The 21,350-nt window shown below is 33.1% G+C and overlaps 4 protein-coding genes across 11 annotated transcripts in view; 2 read left to right on the top strand and 2 right to left on the bottom strand.

Annotated features, from left to right (window-relative positions):
* Positions 1–1,388, bottom strand: part of LOC108688128 (origin recognition complex subunit 2-like) — a 2,122-nt gene extending 734 nt beyond the window's left edge. The window contains exons 1-5 of one of the 3 annotated variants that reach the window (XM_018194253.1): positions 1,375–1,388; positions 951–1,124; positions 707–781; positions 436–639; positions 77–348 (exon numbers count right to left, since the gene is read on the bottom strand). In XM_018194253.1, coding sequence (XP_018049742.1) covers positions 77–348; positions 436–639; positions 707–781; positions 951–1,044 — 645 coding nt within the window. In that variant the 5' untranslated portion in view covers positions 1,045–1,124; positions 1,375–1,388. Of the gene's footprint in view, positions 1–76; positions 349–435; positions 640–706; positions 782–950 lie in introns of all 3 variants that reach the window. The other 2 variants (XM_018194252.1, XM_018194254.1) reach the window with 2 other exon arrangements.
* Positions 1,389–2,115: 727 nt separating this feature from the next.
* LOC108688063 lies at positions 2,116–4,871 on the top strand. Its single transcript, XM_018194155.1, has 4 exons — positions 2,116–2,581; positions 2,720–2,833; positions 4,422–4,578; positions 4,678–4,871. The coding sequence occupies exons 1-4, from the start codon at positions 2,252–2,254 to the stop codon at positions 4,869–4,871; spliced, it is 795 nt and encodes a 264-aa protein (XP_018049644.1). The 5' UTR covers positions 2,116–2,251.
* Positions 4,872–6,934: 2,063 nt separating this feature from the next.
* On the top strand, positions 6,935–16,699 carry LOC108688151 (alpha-protein kinase 1). Of its 6 annotated transcripts, none has more exons than XM_018194292.1 (15): positions 6,935–6,970; positions 8,880–8,972; positions 9,113–9,413; positions 9,736–9,877; positions 9,987–10,106; positions 10,218–10,483; positions 10,898–11,007; positions 11,104–11,763; positions 12,587–12,775; positions 13,466–13,809; positions 14,247–14,537; positions 15,011–15,275; positions 15,514–15,579; positions 15,667–15,920; positions 16,078–16,699. In XM_018194292.1, the coding sequence occupies exons 3-15, from the start codon at positions 9,184–9,186 to the stop codon at positions 16,258–16,260; spliced, it is 3,120 nt and encodes a 1,039-aa protein (XP_018049781.1). In that variant the 5' UTR covers positions 6,935–6,970; positions 8,880–8,972; positions 9,113–9,183; the 3' UTR covers positions 16,261–16,699. The 6 variants fall into 6 exon arrangements, with proteins under 6 accessions (XP_018049781.1, XP_018049782.1, XP_018049780.1 ...); XM_018194293.1 differs by lacking the exon at positions 6,935–6,970 and adding an exon at positions 7,922–8,028; XM_018194291.1 differs by lacking the exon at positions 6,935–6,970 and adding an exon at positions 7,922–8,142.
* Positions 16,700–17,894: 1,195 nt separating this feature from the next.
* On the bottom strand, positions 17,895–20,606 carry LOC108688089 (phospholipase A1-like). The gene is made up of 6 exons (XM_018194187.1): positions 20,428–20,606; positions 20,224–20,365; positions 19,858–19,982; positions 18,708–19,015; positions 18,508–18,598; positions 17,895–18,275 (listed from the first exon to the last, which is right to left on the bottom strand). The coding sequence occupies exons 1-6, from the start codon at positions 20,565–20,567 to the stop codon at positions 18,125–18,127; spliced, it is 957 nt and encodes a 318-aa protein (XP_018049676.1). The 5' UTR covers positions 20,568–20,606; the 3' UTR covers positions 17,895–18,124.
* Positions 20,607–21,350: the final 744 nt, after the last annotated feature.

Here is a 21,350-nt window from a genome sequence, read left to right as displayed (position 1 = left end):
TATATTAAAATATTATATAATTAAAATATTTACATATAATTTGCTATTTAAGACTATCTTGTTAATCCCAACTTACATAATCTTTATAAGCAACAGTTTTACATCCTTTTCCTGTTTTCCTAGGTGTACTTCGTACCTCACGTTTCAATAAAGGTTTCACTTTTTGTATAACTTTCCTTCTAATATTATTTTCTTGATTTACATCAGAATTGTCACTACTCTCACTTTTATCAGAAGTTTCAGAAGATTCTAAACTGGCTTCATCATTTGAAGGTATATATTCGCTGTCTTCTGACACGCTCTCATTGCCACTTGAAGTTACACTGGGCAAATATCGTTTTCGAGATACTAAGTTATTAGAAAAAAAAGAAATTAAAAGATGCAAATATGTTTTTTACAATTTGTAATAAAATATGTATTTATGAAATAGGATACTTTTGATATCCTTCTTAGTTGTTTGATTGTCAGGGTTTATGATAATTTTGTCAAGAATGACTTTTAAGATTGGAAGTGTTTTAAAACTTTTTGGAGTCTCAGGTGTACGGCACTGATTGGCTTTAATCATCATGCTATTTCTTTTTGTTGGTGTTTGAAATCCATATAGTTTTCTTCCACTTACATCCTTCTCAGAAAATAATTCTAAAACATATCAATACAACATTAGATAAGAATAAAATAGCTACTCATATAAATCTTTAGCAATTACCAAGTGGTTTTTGTACATCTTCTTCGATATCTTTTAGTTGTTCTTCTATCTCAGCATTCAATATATTAGTTTGTGCTACAAAAATATAAACAATACACTGATTACAGATGCAGTATAACAAATCATAGTTTGAATTAAACTGAATAAATCTTAAAGACAAACTACTTCTACAAGATTTATATTAATTAACAATTATATTATCTAACCAAAATATTTATAATAATTTATATTAATGTAATCTTACGACTGCTAATGAATGTTTCCTCATCACTGACTTCTGTATATTTTACGCGAGATTTTATTCGCGTAGATCTTCTCACATTTCTGGCAGAAGCCATTTTTCACAAAATTTTCTATGTCGTACGTCTTTCTTTTTTCCAAATGGTAGTACTAGATTTCCTAATCGAATCCTATTTGACTAATAATAAATTAAGAGAGTAGTGTGAATATTTGGTTAGAAGATATTGAAAAATAAGATGAAAAGTCATTAATAAAAAAAAAGCGGCGCTGTGTCTCACAAATCGAGATATTAGATATTAAAAACCCGACATCCTTACAAAAGTATGCGTTTTTGTTAATGAAGTGATTAAGAGTAAAAAAACTGATAATATTGTACTAATTTTATGACTTATTAGTAAAGAGAAACCTGAGAACCTGAAAAGCCATACCGGCTTGTTTCCTGTTACCACCGAAATCGGCTAAAGTCACTAGATATATAAAGGGAGCTTTCTAGGGGTGCGTTCCAAAACTTGACTCTGTCAACTCCGAGTATCTGTCATCTGTATTCAACATTCGGTGACTAACAAGGATAAAATGATACTTAAGTTAACAGAGTTTAATTTTGGAACCCAGAGGCACAAATCGAAGATTGACGCACAGAATCATTTCATTTTTGTTTCTTACTGATTATTGAACAAGGGCAGAATGACTCTTGTATGAATTTGTGTCGCTTGCTGGAAAGTTCCCTTTTATGAACTATTCTGATTGTTTCAGCGACAAAAGAATCACGTGATCAAAATGGACGCTTGATATTCATTTTGACTACGTGTTTTCACAGTCGATTTGAGCAGCTCATGAAAAAGAATGAGATTGATGATTAAAAGATTGAAGTTTAACCAAAAAAATAGAACAAAAAGAGTCAAAATTTCTTTGTCCTCATTGATAAAATTTCAATCTTTAATCTTTAATCTCAATCTTCAATTGCATCGTCTGATTTCGGTCTAAGCGTAGTTGTAAGTGGTGTAATTGTAAGAATTGACCAATCACAAATATTCTCCTCACATTCGACTTGATTGGTCAATTCTTACAACTACACTGCTTACAACACGTTTACGATTATTATAAATAGACTTTTCTGCTGTTCCGTCGAAGTGTGAACGCGCCTTGAAGGAATAGTAGGCCAGAGACGAAAGAGAACGAGCGTAACGAAACATAACCTATCAAAAGTATCAAATGTGTTCTGTGCTCGTGTTTTACTGCTATGCTTGGTGAAAACATTTTGTTTTCGAATAGTTTATACCATAATTTAGGACAATTTTTAAAAAAATGACAGACTCCGCTAACGAAGATTCGGTAACGGAACTGAACACGCAATTGAATAAATCGATGGTATTGATGGAGAACATCGAGGATATGCTATCTCCAAATCACAAGCGTAAATCTATCACAATAAAAACAGAAGAGCCGTCCAAAGTGCATAGCAGTCCTGTTAAAGGAAGGTCGCGCAAAAGCATTCTGAAGAAATCTAAGAAATCGCTTGACAAAAACGCGGCGGATGATGAGATTGTGCAAACCTCAAACAACGCTAATGGATCTAAGGAAGTGACATTTAACGGATTGTCATTATCCACTTCAGTTTTGTCCAGACCGTGCACTGTAAGTGGATCATTGTTCCGTTTAAATTTCAATTTTTATTATTTTAATTTTGATTAGTCTCTACACATTTAATTTCTATTTAAGTATAATTTTAATTATGAAAGAATAAGTCTGTGCTATTGTCTATTTATCTTTCAGCTTAAAGAAATAATTGAAAAGGAGACATTGAATGAGGAAAATGCATCTTCCACATTTAATTTGGAAGATGTATCAGACAGTGAAGAAATTTGGATAATGGACATCCCTAAATTAGTAAGTCTAGATAATGGAAGAAACATAGTTTAATCTCATAATTAAGATTGTCTTAAGCATCGACGAAATATTATTAAAGATGATCGATGGAAAATTTGCGTGTTAAAATTTATGTGATTAAAGCCCAGTTGCACTAATGTTATTTTGACTTTAAGCAAGGATTAAAACTATCTCTGTCTTGTTTTAAAGCAAAAGAGAGACAGAGAGTTTTAAGTCTTGCTTAAAGTCAAAGTGACGTTGGTGCAGCCTAAAAGTAAAAAACTGATAATATGGTACTAATTTCATAATTTAGTTTTGCAGACATGTATATGTGTTTATACTTGTAATAATACTTTTTTATTTAAAACTGTGATTTTAATGTTTGCATCTTAGTTTGATTATCAATAGAGATAACTATAGAAAAAAATTGTAATTTTTTGGCAATATGTAAGGTATAGCATTTAAAGTATGCGTACTTATTTATACAGCATGTATATAATAAAAAAATCATTAATTTAATAATAAATTATCAAAATATTAGTAATTGTAAATATTTATGTTAATGTAAATTTTTATTATTTGTCAGTAATGTCATCATTCTTTGCTCGTCTCTGAGTCCCATTGACAGTTACGAAAATTTTCTAAGGACTAATGAATCTTTAATATTATCTCGTCAATGCCTTAAATAATGAGAACAATTTTAATATCTCAATTTATAATAGGTGCAGATCTTTTTAACCTTTTATTCTAACTTTTAAATTTTGGCTTTTCTGGCAAAAAAATGTTTCCAATACTATCTTAAAGATCATGGATACAAAAAACTGAAATAGTAAAACATAAGCAGTAAGCGAATTGATCAATCACAGTAGAGTCCATAAGATCATAACATAAACAGTAGCCAATTCAATATATTGGTTTCCTTACTGCTTACATCTCACTGCTTTAAGTTTTTTGTAATAAGACTCTTTAATATTCCATTGTCTATTTAACATTTACAACACTTGTGAATATTATTTCATGTCATATCATCTTCTTGTCATCAAATTAACATTAAATATTAAACAAGAATAATGCATGCGAGTATTGCAAATATTAAAGAAAACACTCTAAGAGTATTTTCAAACAAATTTGTATAATCATATTAATGTGTATAAGGAAACTTATTCAATTGCATTTTATGTGCATAACAGAAATGCAATTGAATAATCTTCTCTTAAATAATTTTTTCTTTATGTATATATTTATCTGAATAGACTGTAAGTTTTATAAACAAATTGATTAGATCTCAATTATAAAGTTTAGAGCAAATTTAGCTTATAGCAAATTAAGATCAGCTCAGAGTTTAGAGCAAAAAATTAAAAGCTTACTGTAGTTCTTTTTCAAAGAATTCTGAACTGGTTCTGATACAATAAGTCTTATACAATAAGTTAGAAACAAATTGTATCTGTCTCTTTAATTTATTGTACCAGAGTACACCAGTTCAAAACTTGGAATAGTATTTCAAAATTATATTTAAGACAATCTTGAATGTAAGATTGAACTGGCAAAATGAACTAACCTATGTTTTTAATATTTCGAGACATTGAGGATATGATTTTGTGTTACATAGGTAGACCCACAAGAGCTTCATGGTCAGACTATAGTTTTCGAAAACAAGTCAAAGTTCAAAATTAAAAACGAACGATATTGTATAGTCGCTCATAACACAAATCACAATGTAACGTGTGTTCTTAATTCCAAGAAGGATGCTCCACAGTACAAAACTGGTAAAAAAATTTTTATTATGACATCAAAATAGAAGTTTTGCATGTTCCTTTGTTATATTATTTCTTTTTAATTTATTAATACTGATATTTCTTGTATAGTAAATATTAAGCCTGCTGGTTTCTTGTCAATAAGAAGAAAATTGTCTGAAGCACCGGAAGTAAAGCCGATACCTATCGAGAGTTCTGGCAACATACAATTCCCTAATAATTTAAGAACAAGGCATCCACTGTTTGGCGTTATTCCCAAACAAGGAAAGAGCTCAAAGAAACGTAACTCAGTCAAAACAAGCTAGAAATTATGAATATAAATATAACTTGAATTTAATTTCAGTTGGATTTAATTCTAAATGACTTAAGTCTAAATGATTTTGTAAAATAGATATAATAATTTGGTACAAATCATTTTTTAAAATAATCTGTAAAGATGTTTACACACATTATAATGACTTATAATTATAATGATTATAACAGTACACAATTTTTTTAAGTTCATTGTTCAATAAAAAAAAATGATTGAAATGATAAGGATAATATTTTGTAATTATTATAAAAATATATATAATGTGTGTAATAATATGAGTTTATTTTATATTGTTAGAATCGTTAAGTCTGCTCTGTCTATCCACAAGCGATATGTCAAAAAATTTGGGACACTCTATATAGTTTTAGTATTTATATATTCCAGATATAAGTAGTTATAACATTCATTTTATATATTGCAAAAAAATTTACAGGGACTATACAGATGATATGGCCTTAATTATTTGCAAAAATACAATAGAATTAATTTTTAAGCTGCTATTTCGAACGATGGATGGAAGTCACCATATGGAAATTCGATATCCATTGGCTGCATTAATTTGGTAACTTAGCTGCGAGATACGAGAGTGGGAATTGATAGAAATTTAGAAAATGAGCTGATAAAAGACATAATGCAAAACAAAGGTCATGGGCTAGTTTACATCGCGCACTTGATAACTATACTAACTATACTAGTAACTTTCTATTGAATTATTTCACTTTCGTCAGTAAACATATACATGATATGTGTATTAAATTGATCATTTTTTATGCATATTATACCACTTTGGTACATTATGCTTTAGATACTTTACTGAAATTAAAACGATTTACTAGTTAATACACGTATCAAGTGAGATTGCGATTGTGATTTGGACTGGAATTTAACCAATCAGATTTTGATTGATTAAAAAGTTTTTTATACTTTATATGCTAGTTTTTATACGCACATTTATATTGCCCTTTGAAGAAGTAGATGTCAACTACATAACAATATGCACTTTTTTTATTATTCTCTGGAAATAAATTGCTGATATCATTCTTAAATTGTCTGTATTACGGATTAAACGCAATAATTTTTGTATAACAATTATTTTTTCCTCTTCTACAGATTTAAAAATCCTTTTCCAGGATTGATGTATACACATTAATACGTGTATGTAGAATTTATGCCGAGAACGAAAAATTTTAAATTGACATCTTACTCCAATATGACGTCAAAGCTGGCTTATATCATAGATTTTCTGCATTTAACAGAAAAAGCAGCTTTGCAACTGTTGTAAAATTCTTTAATATGTTTGGTCTTGCCCTTAATTCCTCATTGGATCTAAATGTATAAATCAATCATATTCAAAAATTTTACAACAGTTGCAAAGCTGCTTTCTCTGCTGAACATAGCCATAGATAATAATAAGATAATAATAAGAATTCCTAGACATAGGCCATAGGTATTTATAGTCGGATCTTATATTTAAGATCGTCTTAAGTACAGTCTTAAGATATCATGAACCAATCAAAAGATCACATTAGCAACGTAAGACATTACTTCAGACGATCTTAAAATATGACTATGAATTCCGATGTATATCTGAATTCTTATTATATCTATGATTTGTATCAATATATAGAAATGTCAAACAGCGAATTGCTAATATAAATTATTGCCATATCGGCATTGAATTATTCAATAGGATATCGCCCATCACTAATAGCACGATATTCAATCAACGTATTGCTTTTCCAGAAAAGCCGTACGCTGATTGGATTTCGCGAATTGTGCTGGTGTGACGGAGCCATAAAATGCATACTGAATGCGATAGGCGATGAGCGATGGACGATATCCAATGAGAACTCTACTTTGCATCATCACGTGAGTAAAAGCAAAGCTTTCATTGGATATCGCTTATTACTCATCGCGTCCAGTGTGTAGTAGATATTAAGTGGAAAGGCCGCGGCGGCGGCGCGCGCGACATCCGGCTTGTGCGCAATCGCAGCCAAACACCAACCGCGAATCCCGGGGCCAGAGTGGAACACTAGAGAAAAATTTCCCAGTAGAGAGAGAGATTTGTTAGCGGAAAAGTCGTGAGTTGATGTAAGTAAATAAAGGACCGTGCGAAAGATATACTTGTCGCCGACGCGCGTTTACGGGCAGGCCGTCAACGTGCAAAAGACTTGAATCAAATTCGACACGGAAATGTCCATAGCGGATCGATGTTTAGTTAAAGCATGATTTAGTTTGGCCTCGCGATTAAGGTTAAAGTGAATCAGGGGTATGTGCTCGTGGCTTTTCAGGCCAGCAACCCCTCTGGCGGATGGATCGCGGAATCTCGTGTGACGTTCGCGATGCTATGATGAACGCCATCCTCATCGTCATCGTCGCCGTCGCTCGTGCGCCTCTGATACGCGCGATTGCTCGTTGCATTTACATAAATGGAAAGCTCGGGGCGCGTAGCCGCGGGTAGGTCGATCTCGCAGTCGCGATCATCTCCCGCGGAAGTCTCGTGCCCTAGTCAGGAAAAAGATGTATCTCAAAAGAGAGAGATAAAGATAGAGAGAGAGAGAGAAGGAGAAAGACACACGAGCGAGAGAAACGACAAGAGCGAGATCGACGAAAGAAAAGATTGAGATCAACGATCGAGATGAGGAAGTCTTCCTTTCTCGACGATGTGATTCGATAGTAACATAATGATAGTCCGTCTCTCTCTCTCTCTCTCTCTCTCTCTCTCTCTCTCTGTCTCTCTCTCGTCCTTCTCGTCGACACCGTTTGTCCTCCCATCCATCTATCCCTCCCTGTGACCCTTCTCGCGTTCCTCCGACTGTCCCCTCCTCCTTCCCCCCCTCTGCCCCCTTCGAAAATGTTTCTTTCTCTCGCCCACTCGTTGGCAATTTTCCCCCCTCAGGGACTTGGCTGTCGCGAAACTCGCGAAACGTAAATCGTCCTTGCGTACTCGTGGCCTAGGAAGCGAGAACGAGAGAGGTGGAATTTACGTATCATGCCCCACCACCGCCGGCCACTAACCATGGATAGAATTTTCGCGTGGGTCTCTCTGTTATTATGGCGTAGCTAGTGAAACTCTCTCTCGCTCTCTGCTGGGGCTTCTCTCTCGCGGACGCCAACCAACAGCTGTTTCGCCTAATCGTCGCCCTCTGGTTCGCGTTTTTCGTCGCGCGACGAAGAAGGGAGAAAGAAAGTGCGAGAAAAGAAGGGAGATTGAGGGACGCGTGAGAAGAAACGAGTCGACGTACCGAGTCGCGCGCGAGAAAGTGAGAGGAAAAGAAAGAAAAAAAAAGTAGAAAACGGTGCACAAGATTTTTCTGCCGAACCTTCTCTTCCTCCCCCTCACCCCCCCATTCATTGGTCACCGATGACCTCGACGTCACGGTGAGATGACGTTGTCGACCCTCGTGCGTAGGGCGTCGTGCGATCCCTCGTGCATAATCGCACGAGAATTCCAGTATGCACGTCTCCTTTGTTCACTGCACCTCTCTCGCCATTCGTTCTCCTTCTCCCTCCCCTCCCACTTCGCCGTCTCCCCCCTTTTTCTCGCGCAGATCTGACAGCTCCTGTCAAAACGGAACTCGCGGAGTTCGTGACCTGTCGTCGCCCTTTCGGTCCGCTCCATCTTTTCTCTCTCTCTCTCTCTCTCTCTCTCTCTCTCTCTCTCTCTCTGTCTCCGTCCTTACCCCTCGTCTACACCTCGCGCGCCCGTCTCGCACCTGTTTCGATCTGATAACAGGACGGGAAAAGCGCGTGGGAGTGCAACTGAGGACAGACGAATGTTTTCTGCGTCTTCTGCGTCGTGTAAAAATCGTTTGCGCGCGCGTGTCCACGTTTCACGTTATTGCTGTCCCGTCGGCAAGAACTGTCGCGCGGAAAAATGTTCGGACAACGATGGGATAGAAACTGTGTCCTCTTGCGAGCGCGGACGTGAAATCCAGATCCCCCTTCTCCCTTGAGAGAGCACGGATGGTTAACGGTTTGCTGCACCCATCTGTTTCAGATCAGGACAAAAGTTTAGCGACGTGTTAAGGTGAAGTCTGCGAGCATTGTCAATTATATTCATCAGCCAGCGATAGGTGACGGGACTTTGCATGTAAGTGAAGCCAAGGTGGCATTTTGGATCTCTACGACATAAAATTCGAAAAACCTGGTAGTGTCAGACAAAGGGATAATATATAACGAGCCAGGCGTATCTCGACTGATCTTGCGACTGACGTCGCGTTTTATTTACAGACTTTGGCACTTAGATAAATATTCGTGATTTTGCTCGTCTTGTGACATTCACGAGATTAGCGTAATCGAAGATGTCAGTATTGAATCAAAGCGGCGAGGATGCGGTGGAGTGCCCTCTGTGTATGGAGCCGTTGGAGGTGGATGATCTGAATTTCTTCCCGTGCACCTGCGGATATCAGATATGCCGTTTTTGTTGGCACAGAATTCGTACCGACGAAAACGGCCTGTGTCCCGCGTGTCGAAAGGCCTATTCTGAAAATCCAGCTGATTTTAAACCCCTTACCAAGGAAGAAATAGCAAGGTATTTACGAATCTGCTTTTAATTATCCTAATTAATAATATTTGTCAATAATTGTGCCATAAAAATATATAGTCTCGGCTACAAGTATAAAATCCTCAATTTATTGTATTTTCTTGGAAAAGGCAGTAATAAAAGTTATAATAGAGTAAAATGTCAAAATTGATATAGATATAAAAATGAATATTTCTTAAATAAAATTGTTTTTTAATATATTTTTCATTAAATATTAGAATTGACGTATTTACATTAATTTGAAGATACTTATGGCCGAGGCTCTGTATATTATTGAAAAAAATGATCTATCCTGCTCTGCTCTTTCTAGATTAAAAGCTGAGAAGAGGTTGAAGGATCAACAACGGAAGCAGAGAGTTACAGAAAATCGGAAACATCTAGCAAATGTGAGAGTAGTACAAAAAAATTTAGTGTTTGTAGTAGGATTACCAATGCGACTGGCAGATGCTGATGTGAGTATGGTCAATAACGAGCGTTCTATAAGTGATCAATAACGCCAAGAGCTCGGCAAATATTAAAAAAAAAAAAAGATCACGATAGGTAATATTTCGCATGCTTTAGGTTTTAAAGAAACACGAATATTTTGGAAAATTTGGGAAGATACACAAAGTCGTAATTAACCAGAGTACTTCCTATGCAGGGTCTCAAGGCCCCAGTGCTTCGGCTTATGTTACTTATCAAGTGAGTCGATTTATGGTTTTCAATAAGACTTCGTTTTCTTGTTTGTTAATAAGATAATAAACAAAAGTAATAAGTGTGTTGTAAGCAATAGTGTTCTTTGTGTTGTAACAGCGTCAAGAGGATGCGCTACGTGCTATAGAGGCTGTGAATAACATTGTTGTGGACGGACGGACAATAAAAACATCATTAGGAACGACAAAGTATTGTTCGCATTTTATGCGTAACCAAGCCTGTCCGAAGCCAGATTGCATGTACCTGCACGATCTTGGGGACCAGGAGGCATCGTTTACGAAGGAGGAGATGCATCAAGGGAAACATCAGGAATATGAGCGCAAGCTTGTGCAATCGTTACATGCCCACGCGTCTTCAGTTCAACGGTACAAAATCTATTTTGTCATAAAAATAATTCCTCGGAATTATTATGCACGTAAATCTAATTTTAATTATTAATAAGGCCTGTTCTGTTTAGTTGAATTTCTTGCACGGTTCATCTTTTCTCTTTTTCTCTCCAACGTCGTGCAAGAACTTTAATTAAAAAAAAAAACAGACCTATTATAAAAAATTATCCAAGAAAACAAGCAAGACATTAAAATGAAATAAATACTTATTTATAAATAAATATTTATTCGAGCATCAATAAATAAGAAATACTGAATTTTCAATAGCCAATATATAAATAATTTAAACAAATATATAAATGATAAATGTTGAAGCAAGATTTAAGATCATAATTAAGACAAAAAAGTAGTCATAAATGATATTAAGTCACATCTAATTTTAACTCTGCACAGGAAACCGACACCATCACCACCTGTAACGGGCAGTATTGTTAGGGAAAGTGGAACTGTAAATTCGCAAACTAAAGAAGCATGGCCGTCGTTGCAGCCAGGACAGACAAATAGTAAGTAAATCTAAATATTGCATGATAAGATACATTATTGAAATTAAAATTTTTGTAAGGATTTTAGATATTAACGTATTAACATTTTGCTTTCAGGTACACAAAGCAGTTGTAAAGAAATATCACCACCTACGCAAACAACTTCACAACACAGTAATATAACAAGCGGAAACGGCACGGTAGCTCAACAAAGTCATATGTCCTCCGGGGTGTCTATGCATCAACAAAACAACAACAATAAGGATGAAAGTGGTGTGGGTGTGCGGCGGGGTAAAAGTAATAGCGAAAGTAAAGCACAGGCAGCTCGGAACAAACATAAAAATAGTCAAAATAAAGAGAAGCATGGCACTCGTACGACATCGCGATCTGAATCAAGCTCAATCAACACGCAAAACAGTTCACAGTCGCAAATTACCGGACAAAAGGACGTTAGAAACTTTTCCGCTGATACGAACAGTGAAATGTTGCAAAAATTGGGTAACAAGTGTAAAATGGAACAGCAGCAACAACAGCAGTCACAGTCACAACAAATTAGCAACAAAACATCAAAATTAGTTCAATTACAGCCTCACGAAGTTAATGTAAATGGTGCATTTCAAAACGGGGAACGTCGGCATTCGGACAGTGAAACGGATCAACAGCGCGAAGGTAGCACGCCAGCGAGTACGATCTCGAGCACGGAAGACTCGAATGTTAATCACCAAGCCGAGCACTTAGCTGAATCGAGCGAGGAAAATAGTGGTGCTGTTCTTTTGGGTGAGTTCTTTACCCTAATCGCTTTTATTTTTATATCCTTTTATTTTATAGTAATATAATTTTACAATATTTACGATATTTATGTAAAATTTATAAACGAGAAGATATTGTGAAATTTCTTTGGTCGATTTAATTTGTGCTTAGGGAATTCTACATTTATTTCATTGATACACATATTTGTAAGATTATTTTTGAAATAATGATATTTTGAAATAAATGATTCGCCATTAATGTTATCAGGATTATTTTTTTATTTTATGTTCGCAGAAAATGAATTACTTGAATAAATTTCATTTTAATACATATTATATACGTTTAATACATATATTTACAACGTGATTATAAATTTGTTATTTGAAATCAGGATAGATTGTGTTCATCATATGCTAATGTACAAATTAATCAATACTGTAGAATACATACATTGAATAATTGATATATGCCAAAATAAAGAGAATTCTTGGAAAAAATTTAGTAAGTCTTTTTTTTTTGTTTTTGTACATTTAAATGTTATATATTTCTTATAGATTTCTATGAGAAAAATGTTGGTGTGGGCATTGTTTGTGACACATTCAATGATCGAAACATATGTGATGTTTTTCCAAACTGTATGAGTACGCTATTTTGATTTTGATACTTTTACATCTAAAGATAGACTCTTATTATTATTGAATTGTATAAGTTATTCAATTTTACATTACGTGCGTAAATATTTCTTGAGAAAGGAAATAAATTGAAAAGCTGTTTATTCTGGCATTGTAAGAGTATAGAAACGATTTTAACCGCGTTGTGTAGTATAGAGAATTTTGCGTATCATCTGTAGGTTCGTCTCCAGCTAGCACAAATTCATCACAAGGTGCCAATCAACTACCACCACCAGGACTACACAATGGATCTCAAATGCAACTCAACCATCGGTCGATCTTTCAGGCGGACAATAACAGTTTTTTCAGTTCAAATACCTTCCAGAAAATACCAACTACAACCTCGATACCACCAAATTCCCTCGCAGGCATGTACTCTATATTGTTCTATACAGTATTGTTGTTAGCTTTTTTTAGATGAAAATTCCAAACGAGATATTTCAAACAATGTATTAATCTAAAGACAAATCTCTCGACATTCAAAATCAAGTGAAAAGTATACAGAACAAATGAAAATCAAGGACAGTTAGTAAGACACCAAAACAGTATTTTTATTTAAAAATATGTAACAATTTAAACATTTCTGCTCCTCTTTGAGCTATCTTCAATGAAAATATAATAAATAATAAGATTGGAAACAAGACTGTTTATGTTTAAATACATTACTTTAAATACAAAGCGCCATTATGGTCTGAATATTAAGATGTTGAACTGTTATATAAATTCATATAAATGAATTAATTTCAGAAATGATAATTGCGTATATGGTTGTCGGACTTTCAACGCAATCAATCTGAACAATCTTATTATTTATACACGCTTGCCTATAATGCGCTTAATAATGGCGCTTCGTATTTAAAGGAAAATATAATATTATATTTTTACATATCTTCAGTCTCGATCTCCAAGTACATTCTAAAAATGATATTTTACTTAAAAAAAATAGAATTATTAAAAAATTTTAACATTAGTCTAGACATTTTTATTCTGCATATATTTATTTATATGTTATTATAATTAGCAAAAGCATTATTAATGAATTTTTCTTCGATTTACAGCAAACACAAATCTAGATTGGACGAGCACGGGAGTGGCTACGATACCCGATTCCTTACCAACAGTTCATTCTAGCGAAGATTGGCAAGCTGCTTTTGGCTTTCAGCCTGAATCGTCTCGAACGAATCACATTATAGTAAAATCCAGTTCAACTGATACATCGAGAGTACCATTCAATTCCGAAGGTTTTGCAGATGAAGAGGTTTATATAAATGCACCTTACACCGTTGCACTCACAGAACCATCATCTAGTACCTTTACATCTAACTTACTTGTAAATTCATCCGCATCTAAGTTTATGGCAGATTATCAACAGAATTCATTACAACAAAGGCTTAATATACAGGTAAGCGGAATAATAAAGTTTTTGGGTTATGTATTTAAAAAAATAACAAGATGTTCATTGAGCATATCATTCCCTTACTTCAAAAGTAATACAGCTAAAAAATTAACTTTTTCAGTGAAGGGAAAATTATTTTTAAAATTGACAGAAAATTATCGACAAATCAAATAATATCGATAAAAAGAAAATATTTTTAATATAATAAAATATCATTTTTTGTTTTATCACCATTAAAAAACACTTTGTACTTTTTGACGATTCGAAGTTAATTTATTTGTGATAATTAATAGTGATGTTTATCAAATTTATTCTTACTTAATTTCATTATAATGTTTCTCGAAAATCACGTTTTTTTATTGTTACTTTTGAAATGAAGGATCGATATGTAAACATTTTTATTAAAGAAAAATAATTTATAACGTTAAAATAAAATTTCTAAGGCACAGCAAACTCAAGAAAATTGTGAGTACATAAAACAGAATGGCCACGCTACAATGGAAGAAGTTCGGAATCATTGTGACGCAGGCTCGGAAGTGAAAGCGGACGACGATTTAGGTTTTGATCCTTTCCACGAAACGCAGAAAGCATTAGCAGAACTTTTAGCAGAAGATGAAATGCAAGTGCAACAACAGAAGATGTTCCAGCAACAACAGCAAAGAGAACGAGAGGAGCAAACTAGGGTGCAGCATCAACAAACTCTCGCTAGCCTTAATCAACAACACTTTCCACAAGTAAATATTCTTATCAAATTCTTTTACTTCTTATTAATATGTTTAATATTAATAATTAATTGTTTAATATTAATAATTTCATATAATTTTCACGTGTGCGTTATTTTTTACATGTACCATTTTTTTCTCATTTTTTTTATTTTTTTACTTTTTATGTTTTGAAACTCGCTGATATAGTAAAACTGTGGAGGAGAGTCATATCAGAGGTGACTCATAGAAAATATTATCATTGATAAGGAAATTGTTTAGATATATTTTTTACAACAATGCGTGAAAGATTAATATTAATTTTAATTTTATCTTTTAACGAAATTTGGTGGTACATTTCAGAAAAGCTCTGTATAATTTATAATACTTTAAAATACATTCAAATTAAATGATATTTATATATTTTTATCGATAAGTACGTGCATTTATCGAAAATGAGGTGCAAATATAGACCAATGAATTTAAAAAAACAAATATTCTTTCAGGTTGCTCACATAGCACATTTACAGCAACAAGCCCAGCACTTGCAAAATCTACAGGTGCTTCAGTCGCATTCCCTCTTGTCCCGTCTTCCGCAAAATCTGTTACCAAGCGGCGCGCAGAGCCCTGCACAGGGTACTGTAACAGCTACCACTTTAGGACAACGCAGTCGACTCCCGCCACCTGGTTTTCCTGGTTCTACGCCAAATCACATGAACTCATTCGGTCTCGGTATACCCCGACCAGCACCAACGAATAGTGCCCTCTCTGGTTAGTGTTCCTCCAATTTTTCCAGGCACCAGGAATCATAGTGCACAGTGCGTGAAATTTACATACGTATACGATAATCTGTCGTAGCCGTAGACAAAAATAAATTATTGATTCGCGAATTTCTATAGACAAGTAAAAAGATCTATCGGATCACAAAAATCACACGAACATGTAGATATTTGAATGGGATGTTGCCACTCACGATTTGTTAATCGTCCAATGCACGTTATGTTTGCAGGAGCGCAGCCACCTCAACCACAGAGTGCGTACCTTCCAAATGGAAGCCCGCTTCTCAATACGCAAAGTAATAATTCTACCTATTAATCTTCTGTACTGGGATATATTTTTAATATATTTATAGATTGTAATATCTGATCAATTTCCTGTACAGGCATCGGCAAGTGCACGGGCGATGTTTATACCCTGAAAGATTGGTGCGAAATTAATAATCAACAGCAACAACAACAGTTTCATCATCAAGCGTTACATCAGAAAGGATGGAACAATTTCGGACCTATCGCAGATTGGACTTCGATTGATCCGGCTATAGTCACATCATCTAGACCTCTTCCATTCCAAACTACCAGCGCTTGGCAGTTTTCTCACATTCATCCTTCTCATGTTGTAACTCATAACACACAACAGGTATGATACAATTTTTTGTATCTTTGCCAATTTGTACTTTATTATTTATCATAGATATGTAAAAACATGAATCTTATTTAATTCGTTATATACGATATATCATAAATTACATTGATGATGTGTTCAACCATAACAAATCATGTTATATTATGTTCAGGAACAGAACGCACCTACTCAGCATTGGGCGATGCAACCACCTCCTGGTTTTGCTGCACCCTCGACTACAGGACAATTGAATAATCCGCAGCCGAGCACGACCGCACAACCGCACACCAAGCTCATCTCTGCAGGATCGGAAATCGAAAGTAAGTTGATCGCGATCAAGCTCCGTGCAAACTAATAAAAAGAAAAAGAAAAATATCTTATAATGCGCGGTATCGAGATATATAGGCCGTCTATATTGCAGACCTATAAGTCTAATGCGTGAGGCGAACGAGTCGAGGCGTCATAATGTTTCCGGACGTGGCAAGATCAAATCCAGCAAATGAAAAACAAAAAAAAGCGACAGTCGATAATGTACGTTTTCCTAACGCTTCTTTATCTTAACGTTTTATTTCAAATCTCCATTTATTTGTGCGAGTATTTACTCGAATGAAATATCGGAATAAAATATGAGTTTCCTCGATGTAAGCGAAGATTGTACGTCTCAATACATCTTCCTCATGATATTATCATTTCAGAATTATAGCAAAATTTATCATATTTAAGTCTGACTATCGTTATAAGCGAAGTGTTATGTAGGATATGAAATATTAAACGGATAAATGATTAAAATAATTAAAAGAGAATGATCACGATATTTGCAAGTACATTTCCTTTTTTGAATTTTTATATATATTATTAAAACGCTATTTTCTTCGAAACATTAAAATTGAACATTAATGTCCTGTGTTTATAAGCTTTGTGAGAAAGAAATACAGCAGGAAAGTATTAGAAAGCAAATGTAATGAAACTTTTTAAAATATTGTTTAATTTTACATCTGTCATAGTTAGAAATGTGTTTTAAATTAAAAGCTTTGTTATCGTATATTTAAATGCTCTATTGTTATATTGAAATGAATTGTTATATATGTATATGTACCTAATAGTAACGGTACCATAAATCGTCTTATATATATTTTGCTATTTTATAATATTACTTTTATCACGTTGAAATGTAATTGATTTTATCCAATCATTTTAAAAAGTTAGAATTCTTTTATCATTGAACAAGATATAGTATGACATAATTTTACTGTCACTACAGTAAAATAACGTGGAGTTTTATTATCTTTCAAACACATTAACTTTCTTCGAGTGCGTCATTGATACTTCATCACACTACAAGACACGGACTCGTTATTATAAGAAGAAAAGGGAAAGACTAAGAATTAGGATCTTCTATCTTAGTTTAGATAATCATTTTAACGAATATATTGAGTTATGAATCAAATTGATTGAACACACAGGTCATACGGATTAAGGATTTATCTGTACTAACCGAGAAAACTTTCCGAGCGATATTTCTAATCTTGTGACACATCAATGTATCAATATGATTAAGGAAAACTACAGAGATGGCTGTTCGAAAAACATTAATAACGCGACAATGTATTTTATTTACGAATGCGAAGCGAGAAAAAGGAAAGAAAGACAGGGGGATTATTAATACACGATGTACGATAAACGATGCGAGAGAAACGTCTGAGCGATGTTCACGACGCGAATTAACGTCGAACGAGAGTTATTCCCGTGGCAGATGATTATCGAAAGTATCTCTGCCATTTTAAGGCGAATAACGAAAGAACGTCACATACACAAGAGAACGAATGAGATAATAAAAGTATAATTATTATAAAATTTAATTCAGTAAGATAATCGAAAAATATACGATAATGCGCAATGAAATTCCTGTGGTAATCTTATCTTCATCTTCTTTTCGTATCCTTTATGATTTTTTGCCTATTAGTAAGTAAGTAGGTTTATTAACTTAGGTTTATTAAATAACTTAGTTTTATTAAATTTTATCAATTACAATCATTTCTTTCATCAGTAATGGTTTTCTTTCATCAGTAATGGTTCAAAAATCTTAAGAAAAAAAAATTTATGTGTGCTGATCAAATGATTTTATTTAATTATTTATAATAATTTATCGTAAAATTTTGTTTCTCTTATATATTCTCTTATTTAAAAAAACTGACAAATTTCAAATTTAACGACTGCTATTACTGTTTACAGTTGAAAGTTTCCTGTGTACAATGAGAATCCTTATCAACGAATAAATAATATTTTCCCTCTATAGAATTGTTGCAATCTAATATGTTGCTATTCACCACAATGCAATCTGTTGTGTTAGAATTAGGATAAGAGGATGAACTGAAAAAATTCAAATCACATAATAAGTACAATAATCATAAAATAACAGAAATCTGTACTTAAATAAAAAGAACATTTTATTTATCTTTGGAATGACTTAAAAAAAACAAATTCAATAATATGCGCAATATGTTTTATATAAATGATATAATATATAATGAAATTTTTCAGGAAAATTTAATGTTCATTGTTCGTTGAGCTAAAATGAAATGTATCAAAGGAAAAGACTTACCTGTCAGAAACACCAAGAAATCCACAATTATTTTTAAAAATATCTGTTATATAAGTAATAGCTCTCGTGTGTGAGCAAGCGATATTTATGCCTAAAATGTGAATTTGATTTATTCATAATTTCCTTTTAACGCCTCTTTTCTATTTAGCAAGCAATGTCTTTTTATACGCAATAATTAGATGTAATTGATCTCTCAGTACCGCATTTTGGTTGTATGTGTCCGCCATTGAAGTATAAATCGAGGTGACCCATTTCGTACTGTATCCCGAGATCTGATGTATGGAGAGCTACTACATATTTGGCATCCGACTTGCAAAGTTTTTCGTCGCATTTGTTGGTTTTGAATAACGGCCATGCAGGATCAGCACCAATGATATTTCGAATCGTGAAGTTAACACTCTGCATATGTTTCGCAGCAAAACCACTCACGTGCGCGCCGAGGCTGTGACCGATGTATGTTATCTTTTCTATTGGAACTTTGCATTGTTTGATCAAGGTAAGGGTATAGCTGCAAAATGAAAATTCGATTATTATGGATCATCGCATTTTTGGTATGTATACGCATATGCTTGTGTATGTGTGCGTGCGTGTGCATATACATATGTGTGCATAACACATACATACACACACACAAGGTATCCTATTTTAACTTTTACATCGAAATATTTCCACAAATAAAGTATAAAGAATACGGAAAAATGTTTCAGATAACATATAAAACGATCAATTTCAAGAGTAATATATTTTGAACATGTTTTCTTTTTTCTTAGGTAAAGACGCCGAAAAAATAATAAAAGGTCATCTCCATTTTTTAAAATAAAATTATATGATATTTTTATATACAATATGATTTTTCTAATTATTTTGTTTATAAAAATAAGGTACGATAAAAAAATAGTTTATTAAATATATAAAAAATTAATAGTTTACGAGAAATTTAACATTTTATGTCAATATGTGTCAGAATAAAGTATAAAAAATTTCTTAAATTATTAGATTTTTTTATATCTCTACCTTAATACTTTTATGTGCAGAATAATTAGAAGAATCATATTTTATAAAAAAATCATACAATTCCATTAAAAAAGTGGACCTTTATATATTTTTGGAGAACCTCCACTTAGAAAAAAAATAATATGATCAAAATACGTTCCCCTCGAAATTGTTTCGCTTTTACCTGAAATATTTTTCAAAATATCTATTAAGATTCAAGTAAATCATTCATATGTGTATGTATGTGTATATATAAAATATAATCGAATACTATGCTACTATGCTTATTTTATCATTATTTAATCTTTAATATTATTTTATTTTGTGTATTGATTTTTTTTTTGAAAATAGTTATACTTTGCCAAAAGATGACCTATCTCTCGAGTGTTGATCACCGCACTAGGATAGGCCGTATACTTCAAGATAGGTATCCCATCTTTGCAAGCTCCTTGAGACCAATCCAGCGCAAATACTGTGTGTTTCTATCAAAGCAGAAAATTATTTTAAATTGTTAAATGAATTGATGATTTTATTAAATAAATTGTTGAATTTTTGACGTAGTATAGAATTCATCAATTTATCGGGAAATTATTTTATCAATTTTTATTTGTTTATTTTTCACTATATTTTACAATACATTCACATTGAAATTAAATTTTTGTCTTTTGTAGGTGCGTCGTACTTTCATTCCAATTATTACTTATGCGAAAATATAATATTTACATGTTTCAATTGCATGGCCAGATCTCTAGTATGAGACGAATTTGCGTAACTAGTGAAGCCATGGACTACAAAGATGAACGATTGCATCGGATCAATATCGTTGCAGAACTCATTTTCCCGAACTTGTTCGCCTGTAACATTGCTGAAATGAAAATAAATATAATTGGCACAACAGATGACAATGGATCTTTACACCTGTTTTACCTGTTATACAGATATAATGATACTGATTTAACGCCGAAAATACAGGAATTTGAAATTTTATCCAGAACTTGATTAGATTCAGCATGTAAATACGTGCATTGTATAAGAAAAAGTACAAGTATTGTAACAATAGTTCTCATCGTGTGCAAAAAGAAATATTAATGAATTATCAAAGGGAAATTGATAGATACTAGATCAAACCTTGGAATAGTACGAGCTTTTATACGTACACAAGTACATTTTTTGTACATTTATACGCATATAAATATTGACACTTGCAACATCAGCGGCTGTGTAAATTATTTAGCAAACGCAGAAAATTTGCAGTAATATTATGATATCAAATGATCAATGTATGCTGCCTTCGCGCGCATTTTTTCTTTTTATCAATTCATTTTCATTTCCGATATACGGCAATAAAAGATGATGAAGTGCTGTACAGTCAAATATTGAACATGATGATGCACCCTTGATGTTATTTATCAACATATTACAGTGCAACACTTGTCATATATCCTTGTACTTGACATCTTATCGAGTTGTTATGAAATAGAAAATAGATTATGATTTAACGTTTGTGTACTTTCACGAAATATCCAAATAAGAATACCGAAATTGTAAACGGAAAAATTACAGGATTTCTGCATAGTAGTTCTGTACAGATGAAATTCTGTTTTCTTCGACAAACCATTCGTATTCATATAAGCTTAAAAAAATAAATGAGAAAATTTGTATATTTTAAATTAACGAAATAATTACATCATTTAAATGTAAAATATATTATAATAAGCAAGAAATTTGCTTATATAATATTTGTACGCTGTGAAGTTGTTTGGGCAATAAAACAATAATTATAACAATTGCTACCTACATACTTAAAATATATTCTCTTCTCGTAAGAAACATGTTTAAAATTAAACGCA

Source organism: Atta colombica, unplaced genomic scaffold (assembly GCF_001594045.1).
Source record: "Atta colombica isolate Treedump-2 unplaced genomic scaffold, Acol1.0 scaffold225, whole genome shotgun sequence".
Lineage (NCBI taxonomy): Eukaryota > Metazoa > Arthropoda > Insecta > Hymenoptera > Formicidae > Atta > Atta colombica.
The sequence above is the reverse complement of the archived record's forward strand: the minus strand, read 5'-3'. Positions and strand labels throughout refer to the sequence as shown.